Source organism: Somniosus microcephalus, unplaced genomic scaffold (assembly GCF_052327205.1).
Source record: "Somniosus microcephalus isolate GS21.2 unplaced genomic scaffold, FLI_Smic_1.0 unresolved_chr4, whole genome shotgun sequence".
NCBI classification, from domain to species: Eukaryota; Metazoa; Chordata; class Chondrichthyes; order Squaliformes; family Somniosidae; genus Somniosus; species Somniosus microcephalus.
In genome coordinates this window covers 39357482-39371540 of record NW_028225182.1, presented here as the reverse complement: position 1 = coordinate 39371540, position 14059 = coordinate 39357482, and the positions used below count along the sequence as shown (strand labels likewise).

Below are 14059 nucleotides of genomic sequence, written 5' to 3'. Positions count from 1 at the left end.
GACAAACAACACTCTCTGCATCAGCCTCCCCAGAACGTCTGTATATGTTAACATCATTGAATTCAATCCATTCTCTCAAATACTCCACAGTGTCGCACTCACAGTGCCATGGGTTATTGTAGAGATAGACATAAGGCAGTAGGTTGTTCTCAAAGAAGTCTTGAGGAATTGTTCTTAGTTCATTATTTGAGACATCAAATTTTTCCAGATATTCTAAGCTGTCCAGTGAGTTATCGGGGAATTTCTTGATGTTATTTCCAGAAAGGATTAAGTATCTAAGATTCTCGAGAGGGTCAAAGATGTGCTCAGGAACAACCTGGATTGCGTTTCCTCTGATGCTTAGCTCGTCTAACATGGGTAAGTCATTGAACGCCCCCTCGGGCAGAGCAGGTATCTTGTTGTGATCAAGGACTAGCTTTGTGAGATGTCGGAGGTTGCTGAAGTTGGGAACGTTGGTTAAGGAGTTAGACGAGAGGTCCAGCTTTTTTATTGAGAGAGGGTAATCCGGCTCAATGTTCTGAATCTGGTTGTTGGATAGGTCGATATCATTGAGCTCAGAGAGGGTTTTAAACGAGCTTAAGGAGATGGACCTGAGAGAGTTAAAGTCCAGTAGGAGGATCTCAGTTTCTAGCGGGAGAGTGTCAGGGACAGACACAAGGGACCGATGACTGCAGTTGGTCACAAATTTTCCTGCCAAATCCCTATATTGAGCACAAACCTCCAGGGGTGGAGATGTCGTTAACCAGTGGCTGTTGAAAGTAGTCACTTGTACCCTTCCTGTAGCTGTGCTTGTCTGAGGGATTATTTCAGTTGTTGTCACAACCTGACAGATTTGTTCAATTGGGAGATGAATAATCGGAGTGTCTTCCCAAGCAGATGGAGTCCGACAAACAACACTCTCTGCATCAGCCTCCCCAGAACGTCTGTATATGTTAACTTCATTTAATTCAATCCATTCTCTCAAATACTCCACAGTGTCGCACCCACAGTGCCATGGGTTATTGTAGAGATAGACATAAGGCAGTAGGTTGTTCTCAAAGAAGTCTTGAGGAATTGTTCTTAGTTCATTATTTGAGACATCAAATTTTTCCAGATATTCTAAGCTGTCCAGTGAGTTATCGGGGAATTTCTTGATGTTATTTCCAGAAAGGATTAAGTATCTAAGATTCTCGAGAGGGTCAAAGATGTGCTCAGGAACAACCTGGATTGCGTTTCCTCTGATGCTTAGCTCGTCTAACATGGGTAAGTCATTGAACGCCCCCTCGGGCAGAGCAGGTATCTTGTTGTGATCAAGGACTAGCTTTGTGAGATGTCGGAGGTTGCTGAAGTTGGGAACGTTGGTTAAGGAGTTAGACGAGAGGTCCAGCTTTTTTATTGAGAGAGGGTAATCCGGCTCAATGTTCTGAATCTGGTTGTTGGATAGGTCGATATCATTGAGCTCAGAGAGGGTTTTAAACGAGCTTAAGGAGATGGACCTGAGAGAGTTAAAGTCCAGTAGGAGGATCTCAGTTTCTAGCGGGAGAGTGTCAGGGACAGACACAAGGGACCGATGACTGCAGTTGGTCACAAATTTTCCTGCCAAATCCCTATATTGAGCACAAACCTCCAGGGGTGGAGATGTCGTTAACCAGTGGCTGTTGAAAGTAGTCACTTGTACCCTTTCTGTAGCTGTGCTTGTCTGAGGGATTATTTCAGTTGTTGTCACAACCTGACAGATTTGTTCAATTGGGAGACGAATAATCGGAGTGTCTTCCCAAGCAGATGGAGTCCGACAAACAACACTCTCTGCATCAGCCTCCCCAGAACGTCTGTATATGTTAACTTCATTTAATTCAATCCATTTTCTCAAATACTCCACAGTGTCGCACTCACAGTGCCATGGGTTATTGTAGAGATAGGCATAAGACAGTAGGTTGTTCTCAAAGAAGTCTTGAGGAATTGTTCTTAATTCATTATTTGAGACATCAAATTTTTCCAGATATTCTAAGCTGTCCAGTGAGTTATCGGGGAATTTCTTGATGTTATTTCCAGAAAGGATTAAGTATCTAAGATTCTCGACGGGGTCAAAGATGTGCTCAGGAACAACCTGGATTGCGTTTCCTCTGATGCTTAGCTCGTCCAACATGGGCAAGTCATTGAATGCCCCCTCGGGCAGAGCAGGTATCTTGTTGTGATCAAGGACTAGCTTTGTGAGATGTCGGAGGTTGCTGAAGTTGGGAACGTTGGTTAAGGAGTTAGACGAGAGGTCCAGCTTTTTTATTGAGAGAGGGTAATCCGGCTCAATGTTCTGAATCTGGTTGTTGGAAAGCTCGAGATCGTTGAGTTGTGAGAGGGTTTTAAACGAGCTTAAGGAGATGGACCTGAGGGAGTTGAAGTTCAGTAGGAGGATCTTGGTTTCTAGCGGGAAAGAGTCAGGGACAGACACAAGGGACCGATGACTGCAGTTGGTTACAAGGTTTCCTGCTGAATCATGAAATGAACTGCACAGAGGAGAAGTTAGTGAAGTCCTGAATAGGTATATACAACAGAAGGTCCACAGGTATAACATCCTCGACAGCCACATTCCTAAAAAATTTAAAAAAAGAAACTTTACAGTTGTAACTATTGACTTTCACTCCAATGTTCTCTCAACCTGACTTGAAGACACTAACTCTAACTCTTGTTGACTAGTCTTTTGGGCATTGCCACCCTAATAGGAGTGTAGACTCGGGGCTGATTTGTTTGAGGTTGATAAGATGATAGAACCATAGAAACGGCTGCAGGGCATTCTGAAGGGGGAGTGCGAACAGTCAGAGGTCATGGTTCACATTGGTACCAACGACATGGGTAGAAAGAGGGATGAGGTCCTGCAACGAGAATTTACTGAGCTAGGTAGCAGTTTAAAAAGCAGGACCTCAAAGGTTGTAATCTCTGGATTTCTCCCGGTGCCACGTGCTAGTGAGTATAGGAATAGAAGGATAGAGCAGATGAATGCGTGGCTAAAGAGTTGGTGCAGGAGGGAGGGCTTTAGTTTCCTGGATCACTGGGTCTGTTTCTGGGGAAGGTGGGACCTGTACAAGTCGGACTGGTTACACCTGAACCGGAACGGGACCAACATCCTTGCGGGGAGGTTTGCTAGTACTTTTGGTGGGGGGGGAGGGGGTTAAACTAACTTGGCAGGGGGATGGGATACGGTGTGGAGCTATAGCAGAGGGTGATGCACAGCCAAATATAGAGGAAAAAACAAGTCAGTCTGGAAGGCAGAGCAAATATGTATCGGCACAATGGAGTATGGCAAGGCTGGAAGGCATTTATTTTAATGCAAGGAGTCTTACGAGTAAGGTAGATGAATTGAAGGTGTTGATGAACACATGGGAGTATGATATTGTTGCTATCACAGAGACATGGTTGAGGGATGGGTAGGATTGGCAGCTCAATATTCCGTGGTATAGAATCTTCAGGCGAGGCAGAGGGGGATGTAAAAGAGGGGCGTGTCGCAATATTAATCAAGGAGTCAATTACTGCAGTAAGGAGGGATGATATCTTAGCAGGTTCCTCTAATGAGGCCATATGGGTAGAACTTAAAAACAAAAAGGGGCAAGCACTTTGCTGGGAGTGTACTATCGGCCCCCGAACAGTCAGGGGGAGATAGAGGAACAGATATGTAGGCAAATCTCAGAGAAGTGTAGAAATAATAGGGTAATAATAGTAGGGGATTTCAACTTCCCCAATATTAACTGGGATAGTCAGAGTGTGAAAGGCTTAGAGGGTGCGGAATTCTTAAAGTGCATCCACGAGAGCTTTTTGAGCCAGCATGTAGAAAGTCCTACAAGAGAGGGGGCGTTACTGGATCTGGGGAATGTTGCCGGGCAAGTGGTAGAAGTGTCAGTAGGAGAGCATTTTGGTGACAATGACCATAATTCGGTGAGATTTAAGGTAGTCATGGAAAAGGACAAAGATGGACCGGAAGTAAAGGTTCTAAATTGGGGGAAGGCCGATTTTAATATGATAAGGCAGGATCTGGCCAAAGTGGACTGGGATCAGCTACTTGTAGGAAAATCCACATCAGAGCAGTGGGAGTCATTCAGAAGAGGAAATAGAGAGAGTACAGCGCCAACATGTTCCCGTACAGGTCAAGGGTGGGACCAACAAGTCCACGGAAGCCTGGATGTCAAGGGATATACAAGAATGGATTAGGAAAAAAAGGGAGGCTTTTGGCAGATACAAAGGACTAAAAACAGTGGAAGCCCTAGAGGAGTATAGAAAGTGCAGGGGGTATTTAAAAAAGAAATTAGGAGAGCGAAGAGGGGGCATGAAAAAACACTGGCGGGCAAAATAACGGAAAATCCCAAGGTGTTTTATAAGTACAGGAAACTTTTTTTTTCCGGCACTGACGGGACCGACGTGGTGCCGGTTCATCAAAAATTCCGGATAACCGAAAGCTATAGTAAAAGATACAGAGCTGAGAGCTCCGTATAAAGCAACAAAACCTGTTGCTTAGCAACAGGTTCAGAACAATGGCCAAAAGGTCCAAGCGTCTCTGTAGCTTAGCAACAGCTGCAGCCACACCCTTGAACAGCAACAGATGGAGGAAGGCAAGTAATAAAACTTACCTGAACCTACTCCTGAATTTTGCCGGTTAACCGAGATTTCTGGTTATATAGATGCCGGTAAATTGAAAGTTTCCTGTATATTAAGGGCAAAGGTATAACCAGGTAAAGAGTAGAGCCCATTATGGACCAAAGTGGCAATCTGTGTGTAGAGCCGGAAGATGCAGGTGAGGTTTTAAATGAATATTTTGCATCTGTGTTCACTATGGAGAAGGACGATGTAGGCATAGGAATCAGGCAGGGGGATTGTGTTATACTTGAACAAATTAGCATTGAGAGGGAGGAGGTACTAACGGTTTTAGCGGGCTTAAAAGTGGATAAATCCCCAGGCCCAGACGAGATGTATCTCATCTGACCAACCCGTCTATATTGTCCTGTAGCCTGAGGGAAGCCTCAGGCTACAGGACAATATAGACGGGTTGGTCAGATGGGCAGAACAGTGGCAAATGGAATTTAACCCTGAAAAGTGTGAGGTGATGCATTTTGGGAGGACTAACAAGGCAAGTGAATACACAATGAATGGTAGGACCCTAGGAAGGACAGAGGATCAGGGGGACCTTGGTGTGCATGTACATAGGTCCCTGAAGGCAGCAGGACAGGTAGATAAGGTGGTTAAGAAAGCATATGGGATACTTGCCTTCATTAGCCGAGGGATGGAATATAAGAGCTGGGAGGTTATGATGGAGCTGTACAAAATGCTAGTTAGGACACAACTGGAATACTGTGTGCAGTTCTGGTTGCCACACTATAGGAAGGATGCAATTGCATTAGAGAGGGTGCAGAGGAGTTTCACCAGGTTGTTACCTGGGCTGGAGTGTTTCAGCTATGAGGAGAGACTGGACAGGCTGGGGTTGTTTTCCTTAGAGCAGAGAAGGCTGAGGGGGAACCTGATTGAGGTGTGCAAAATTATGAGGGGCATAGATAGAGTAGATAGAAAGGAACATTTCCCCTTAGTAGAGGGGTCAATAACCAGAGGGCATAGTTTCAAGGTAAGGGGCAGGAGGTTTAGAGGGGATTTGAGGAAAAACTTTTTCACCCAGAGGGTGGTTGGAATCTGGAACTCACTGCCTGAAAGGGTGGTAGAGGCAGGAACCCTCAACATTCAAGAAGCATTTAGATGAGCACTTGAAATGCCATAGCATACAAGGCTACAGACCAAGTGCTGGAAAATGGGGTTAGAATAGACAGGGCTTGATGGCCAGCGCAGACACGACGGGCCGAAGGGCCTCTTTCTGTGCTGTATACGTCTATGACTCTATCACTCTAAATTTACAGCACAGAAGGAGGCCATTTTGGCCCATTGTGTCCGCGCCGGTCGACAAAGAGCGATCCAGCCTAATCCCACTTTCCAGCTCTTGGTCCGTAGCCCTGTAGGTTACGGCACTTCAAGTGCACATCCAAGCACTTTTTAAATGTGGTGAGGTTTTCTGCATCTACCACCCTTACAGGCACTGAGTTCCAGAACCCCACCACCCTCTGGTTTTATTTGTTTATGGGATCTGGGGGTCGCTGGCAAGGCCAGAAATTTATTGCCCATTCCTAGTTGTCCTTAAGAAGGTGGTGGTGAGCCACCTTCTTGAACCGCTGCAGTCCGTGTGGTGATGGTACTCCCACAGTGCTGTTAGGTAAGGAGTTCCAGGATTTGGACCCAGCGACGATGAAGGATCAGTGATATACTTCTAAGTCAGGATGGTGTGTGACTTTGAGGGGAACTTGGAGGTGGCGGTGTTCCCATGTGCCTGCTGCCCTTGTCCTTCTAGGTGGAAGAGGTCGCGGGTTTGGGAGGTGCTGCCGAAGAAGCCTTGGCGAGTTGCTGCAGTGCATCTTGTAGATGGTACACACTGCAGCCACGATACGCCGGTGGTGGAGGGAGTTAATGTTTAAGGTGGTGGATGGGGTGCCAATCAAGTGGGCTGCTTTGTCCTGGATGGTGTCGAGCTTCTTGAGTGTTGTTGGAGCTGCACTCATCCAGGCAAGTGGAGAGTATTCCATCACACTCCTTAATTGTGCCTTGTAGATGGTGGAAAAGCTTTGGGGAGTCAGGAGTTGAGACACTCGCTGCAGAATACCTAACCTCTGACTTGCTCTTGTTTCCACAGTATTTATCTGGCTGGTCCAGTTAGGTTTCTGGTTAATGGTGACCCCCAGGATGTTGATAGTGGGGGATTCGGAATGTCAAGGAGAGGTGGTTAGACTCTCGCTTGTTGGAGAAGAAATTTCCCCTCAAATCTTCTCTAAATCTCCTACCAATTACATTAAATCTATGCCCTCTGGTTGTCGACCCCTCTGTTAAGGGAAATAGGTCCTTCCTATCCACTCTATCTAGGCCCCTCATAATTATATACATCTCAATAAGGTCCCCCCTCAGCCTCTTCTGTTCCAAAGAAAACAACCCCAGCCTCTCCAAACTTTCCTCATAGCCAAAATTCCCCAGTCCAGGCAACATCCTGGTAAATCTCCTCTGTACCCTCTCTAGTGCGATCACCTCCTTCCTGTAATGTGGTGACCAGAACTGCACGCAGTATTCCAGCTGTGGCCTAACTAGTGTTTGATACAGTTCAAGCATAACTTCCCTGCTCTTGTATTCTGTGCCTCGGCTAATAAAGGCAAATATCCTATATGCCATCTTAACCACCTTATCTACCTGGCCTGCTACCTTCAGGGATCTGTGGACCTGCACTCCAAGGTCCCTTTGTTCCTCTGCATTTCCCAGTGTCCTACCATTTATTGTGTATTCCCTTGCCTTGTTAGCCCTCCCCAAATGCATAACCTCACACTTCTCCGGCTTGAATTCCATTTGCCACTGTTCTGCCCACCTGACCAGTCCATTGATATCTTCCTGCAGTCTGCAGCTTTCCTCCTCATTATCAACCACACAGCCGATTTTAGTATCATCTGCAAACTTCTTTATCATACTTCCTACCTTCAAGTCGAAGTCTGATGAAGGGATTAGATTGTGTTGGTGCCCACGGATTGTTTCAACTGCGTCGGTTAGGGAGGGCCAGGGGTCACAATTTCAACTTGTGTAAAGGCCAGATCTAGGTTAGACGTTGGGAGGATCTTTCTCCAGAGAATAACGGGCCTCTGGAACAGGCCGCTGAGTTGAGCGGTGGACGCCGATTTGCTGAATTCCTTCAAGCGAGAGCTGGACCTGTTTCTGGCTGGGGCGGAGACCACCTCGTACAAGCGGTGGGTACCTGGTATCGTTAATCAGGGGCCAGCACGATCGCCTGGACTAGTTTCGATCACCTAAGGAGGTCGGAGAGGAATTTCCCAGATTTCTCCACCTGCACCCACCGACAACCCCGCCCTCCCAACCTCTCTGGGAAGTCACATAGCTTCCAGGTGAAGTGGAAAGTGTCTGTATTTCAAAATAAGCGACTCGACTTTAAAATTCTCATCCTTGTTTTCAAATCTCTCCATGGCCTGGCCCCTCCCTATCTCTGTAACCTCCTGCAGCCCCACAATCCTCCGAGATATCTGCGCTCCTCTAATCCTGGCCTCTTGAGTGTCCCTGATTTCAGTTGATCCTCCAGTGGTGACCATGCTTTCAGCTCCCAAGGCCCTAAGCTCTGGAATTCCCTGCCTATACCTCTCCGCCTCTTTTTTCTCCTTTAAGACGCTCCTTAAAACCTGCTTCTTTGACCAAGCTTTTGGTCACCTGCCCCAATATCTCCTTATGGGGCTCGGTGTCAAATGTTGTTTTATAACACCCCTGTGAAGCGCCTTGGGACAATTGTCTAGAATCATAGAATGGTTACAGCACAGAAGGAGGCCATTCGGCCCGTCGAGCCCGGGTTCTTCTGCCAATCACCTTAAATCTGTGTCCTCTGGTTCCCGACCCTTCCGCCAATGGGAACAGTTTCTCTCGATCTTCTCTGTCCGGACCCCTCAAGATTTTGAACACCTCTATCAAATCTCCTCTCAACCTTCTCTGCTCTAAGGAGAACAACCCCAGCTTCTCCAGTCTATTCAAATAAATGAAGTCCCTCATCCCTGGAACCATTCTTGTCAATCTTTTCTGCACCCTCTCTAAGGCCTTCACATCCTTCCTAAATTGCGGTGCCCAGAATTGGACACAATACTCCAGTTGAGGCCGAACCAGTGTTTTATGAAGGTTCATCATAACTTCCTTGCTTTTGTACTCTGTGCCTCCATTTATGAAGCGTAAGATCCCTTATGCTTTTCTAGCTGCTTTCTCAACCTGCCCTGCCACCTTCAACGATTTGTGCACATATACCCCCAGGATTCTCTGTTCATGCACCCACTTTAGGATTGTACCCTTTAGTTTATATTGCCTCTCCTCGTTCTTCCTACCAGAATGTATCACTTCGCACTTTTCTGCGTTAAATTTCATCTGCCACATGTCCGCCCATTCCACCAGCCTGTCTATGTCTTCCTGAAGTCTATCACTATCCTCCTCACTGTTCACTGTACTTCCAAGTTTTGGGTCATCTGCACATTTTGAAATTGTGCCCTGTACACCCATACCCAAGTCACTAATATATATCAAGAAAAGCAGTGGTCCTAGTACCGACCCCTGGGGAACACTACTGTATACCTTCCTCCAGTCCGAAAAACAACCGTTCACCACTACTCTCTGCTCCCTGTCACTTAGCCAATTCCCTATCCATGCTGCCACTGTCCCGTTTATTCCATGGGCTTCAACTTTGCTGGCAAGCCTATTATGTGGCAATTTGTCAAACGCCTTTTGGAAGGCCATGTACACTACGTCAACCGCACTACCCTCATCAACCCTCTCTGTTACCTCATCAAAACACTCAATCAAGTTAGTTAAACACGATTTGCCTTTGATAAATCCGTGCTGGCTTTCCTTAATTAATCCACACTTGTCCAAGTGACTTTTAATTTTGTCCCGGGATTAGTGTTTCTAAAAGGATCCCCACTACCGAGGTTAAACTGGCTGGCCTGTAGTTGCTGGGTTTATCCTTACACCCTTTTTTGAACAGGGGTGTAACATTTGCAATTCTCCAGTCCTTTGGCACCAGGCGTTGCTGGACTGGGAGCCAATGTAGGTCAGCGAGCACAGCGGGGGGTGAACGGGACTCGGTGCGAGTGAGGATACGGGCAGCAGAGTTTTGGATGAGCACAAGTTTACGGAGGGTGCTCTCTGTCTCAGCAGTGACTTTTTTTATCTGCACCGGGCAAATAGAAGAGCAGAATGTTTGAACAATTCCCTATCTGACCACCGTCACTGTCGATATCGGAGACAGGAAAGCACCCAGTCCATTGCAGGTCCAATTTTAATTCTGACATGATGACTGTGCGCTGGCTGCCCAACGAAGAAACGAGATAACTTACTTCCTTAGTCAGACCGCAGCTAGTTTTGGTGCCCCGGCGGATATTTATCCCTCAACCAACATCGCTAAAAACAGATGATGTGGTCATTATCTCAACGCTGTTTGTGGGAGCTTGCTGTGCGTAAATCGGGTGCTGCGTTTCCTACATGTTGTTTGAGGGATAACTATTGGCCCTAGGACACCAGGGAGATCTCCCCTGCTCTTCTTCGAAATAGTGGCCATGGGATCTTTTACGTCCACCTGAGAGGGCAGACCGAGGTTTAACATCTCATCCGAAAGACGGCGCCTCAGACAGTGCAGCACTCCCTCAGTACCGCACTGGCAGTGTCAGCCTGGATTTTGTGCTCTGGTCTCTGGAGTGGGGCTTGAACCCACAACCTTCTGACTCCAGGCAGGCACGAGTGCTACCAACTGAGCCCGGCGTTGTTGTATTACCTTGGGCTAACTTGACCCAATCGAGACCCTGCTTATCTGCGCCCCACAAAGGGTAGTCACAAGACAACCATTATTGAAGAGTAGGGAGAGCTAGTGAGGCAAGTTAAATCTATCTAGAACACATAAAGGCAAGTCACTAAGATAAATGGCCTCATCACTTCATCACACAGAACAATAAAACTCTTTAGCTTACAGCTACAGAACGCATGGCAGCAACTCGTCAAGGCTTCTTCGGCAGCACCTCCCAAACCCGCGACCTCTGCCACCTAGAAGGACAAGGGCAGCAGGCGCATGGGAACACCACCACCTCCAAGTTCCCCTCCAAGTCACACATCACCCTGATTTGGAAATATATCGGCCATTCCTTCATCGTCACTGAGTCAGAATCCTGGAACTCCCTCCCTAACAGCACTGTGGGAGTACCTTCACCACACGGACTGCAGCGGTTCAAGAAGGTGGCTCACCACCACCTTCTCAAGGGCAACTAGGGATGGGCAATAAATGCCATACTTGCCAGTGACGCCCACATCCCATGCACGAATTTAAAAAAACCCTAACACAATGAGTGAGGTAAATGATCAATGTATCAGTTCCCTGATAGGACATGTCGGGAGAATACAGACACACACACAGAGGGTCGATTCATACAGGGACAAGCATAAAGGACAGCAGTATATGGGCAATCCTGCAATTCAAAGAACCTATGAACTCAGAAAGGAATGATGGAACGCTACTGTGAATTGCAAGCCATATATTACAAACAGTACAACAACAACTTGCAGTTATATAGCACCTTTAACGTAGTAAAACGTCCCAGGGTGCTTCACAGGAGCGATTGTCAAACTAATTTGACACCGAGCCACATGAGGGGATATTAGGGTGGATGACCCTGGTCAAAGAGGTAGGTTTTAAGGAGAGTCTTAAAGAAGGAGAGAGAGGCGGAGATGTTTAGGGAGGGAATTCCAGAGCTTCGGCAGCTGAAGGCACGGCCGCCAATGGTGGAGTGATTAAAATAGGGGGATGCGCAAGAGGCCAGAATTGGAGGAGCGCCGCGATCTCGGGGGGTTGTGGGGCTGGAGGAGATTACAGAGATAGGGAGGGGGGGGGCGAGGCCATGGAGGGGATTGAAAACAAGGCTGAGAATTTTAACACCGAGGCGTTGCTCAACCGGGAGCCGATGCCAGCAAAGGATTTAAAAATACAATGATCTGATCTGGAGTTCAAACAACGGTAAATGAGGGCAGCCGGGGCGGGTTGGGAAACTATGGGGAATGGGAATACAGTGGATTGGACACTGAGCGTTCACCTCTGGGGTCTAGGTTCAAATCCAATCCAAACTAATGGGGTGATAGTCTTCTGTCTGCTGGCTGCAAGAGTTCTACATGAAATGTGTTGGGCAGCGTCGACACAGCATAAAAGAGGCTCGAGTTTGGCACGAATCTCACTCAAGTGGTCTCCTTGCCTAAGGAAGGACGTGCTTGCCTTAGCGGGAGTGCAACGAAGTTTCACTAGACTGATCCCTGTGATGAGAGGGCTGTCCTACGAGAAGAGATTGAGTAGACTAAGTCCATATTCTCTAGAGTTTAGAACAATGAGAGGTGATCTCATTGAAACATGTAAAATTCTTAGAGGGCTTGACTGGGTAGATGCGGAGAGATTGTTTCCCCCTGGCTGGAGAGTCTAGAACGAGGGGGGCATAGTCTCAGGAAAAGGGGTCGGCCATTTAGGACTGAGATGGAGGAGGAATTTCTTCACTCAGAGGGTGGTGAATCTTTGGAATTCTCTACCCCAGAGGGCAGTGGATGCTCAGTCGTCGAGAATATTCAAGACGGTGATCGATAGATTTTTGGGCACTAAGGGAATCCAGGGATATGGGGATCGGGCGGGAAAGTGGAATTGAGGTAGAAGATCAGCCATGATCTTATTAATTGGCGGAGCAGGCTCGAGGGGCCGTATGGCCGACTCCTGCGCCTAATACTTATGTTCATATGTAAGAGTGTTGGCTAGTGTTGGAAATGGAGGAGTGGGGGGGAGTGGGGGTTGGGCTGGTGATGGTGTCACCTGTGACTCTGTGGGTAGCACCCTTGCCTCCGAGTCAGAAGGTTGTGGGTTCAATACCCCCTCCAGAGACTTGAGCACAAAAATCTAGGCTGACACTCCCAGTGCAGTGCTGAGGGAGAGCTGCACTGTCAGAGGTGCCGTCTTTCAGATGAGACGTTAAACCGAGGCCCCGTCTGCTCTCTCAGGTAGATGTAAAAAATCCCACGGCACTATTCCGAGGAAGAGCAGGGGGGAGTTTTCCCCGGTGTCCTGGGCCAATATTTATCCCTCAATCAACATCACTAAACCCGATGATCTGGTCATTATCGCACTGCCGCGAGTGGGAGCTTGCTGTGAGCCTCACTGGCTGTAAAGTGCTCCGGGACGACCTGACGTCGTGAAAAGCCGCTGTGGAAACGCCAGTTCGTTCTTTCTTTTTACCCTGGTGAATTGGGGTTGAGACATATTGTCGGGGGGGCAGAATATCTGAATCTAACTGCGATGTATCTGGCCTGGGGGGGGCTCGATGTCAAACGACCGGGTGCCCCCCCAGGATCCCAGCTGCTATCTCCCTCAGCTTCCGACCAACAAACAAAACCCAGACCGACGGGAACCGGGTTAAAGTATAAATCCATGCTTACCGGACCCGTTCTCCAGTGGGGCTGTTCGGAGCTTCTCCAGGAACGCTGTCCCTTATCGCGTAGCGGGAAGTGCTGCTTCCAGGGACGGCCGGCTGGCTGGCCGGCAAAAGGACTCCCGAAACTCAACTGGCTTCAAACCAGCCGGGAGAATGCTCGTCTTTGAGTGCAAGCGTCCTTTTCAACTGATACACACGAGGAAGCCCCACCTCCCCAACCACCCTGCCCCGCCCCCGTCAGTATCTTTCTTGCACAAAAGGAAATGCGAGAAAACCGCAGCCATCAGTCAAATATCACTTTTTTTTTAAAAGACACTTGGCAGGCAAATTCCATGCAACAACAATAATATAATGCCTGGAATTTATATGGCGCCTTTCACGACCTCGGGGATGCCCCAAAGCGCTTCACAGCTAATGAAGCATAGTCACTGTTGTAATGTCGGGAACGCGCCAGCCAATTTGCGCACAGCAAGATCCCACAAATGACGATGTGATAAACGAGATTCTGTGATGTTGGTTGAGGGATAAATATTGGCCCCAGGACTCCGGGGAGCACTCCCCCCCTGCTCTTAGCAATAATGCAATTGGATCGCTTACCGCCATCCGAGACAGCAGACAGGGCCTCGGTCTAACGTCTCGTCCGAAAGGTGACTATCAATCTGTTGCTAAATTTGAAAGCGATGTGAAGTCATCTCCGGTCCTCATCCCCTCACCTGAAATTTTAAACTGTTGCCATGTGTCGAGATTTGGCCCGGGGGGGGTTTTATGATGAATTTAGATTATAGAGAGGGGTGGCCTGGGGCCTGGCTTTCCAGGATAGTGACAGCACCTTCTGCTCCCTCAAAACTGAGGACTGAGACGAGGAGAAACTTCTTCACTCAGAGGGTGGTGAATCTTTGGAATTCTCTGCCCCAGAGGGCTGTGGAGGCTCAGTCGATGAGTATATTCAAGGCGGAGATCGATAGATTTTTCAATATTAAGGGAATCAAGGGATACGGGAATAGTGCAGGATAAAGTGGAGATGAGGTAGAAGATCA

The 14059-nt window shown here is 47.8% G+C and overlaps 1 protein-coding gene across 1 annotated transcript in view; it reads right to left on the bottom strand.

Moving 5' to 3' along the window:
• Positions 1–13225, bottom strand: part of LOC147090591 (uncharacterized) — a 39205-nt gene extending 25980 nt beyond the window's left edge. Inside the window, exons 1-2 of the mRNA XM_085977361.1 lie at positions 13027–13225; positions 824–2565 (exon numbers count right to left, since the gene is read on the bottom strand). Of these exons, the coding sequence (XP_085833487.1) occupies positions 824–2563 (1740 nt within the window). The 5' untranslated portion in view covers positions 2564–2565; positions 13027–13225. The remainder of the gene's footprint in view (positions 1–823; positions 2566–13026) is intronic.
• Positions 13226–14059: the final 834 nt, after the last annotated feature.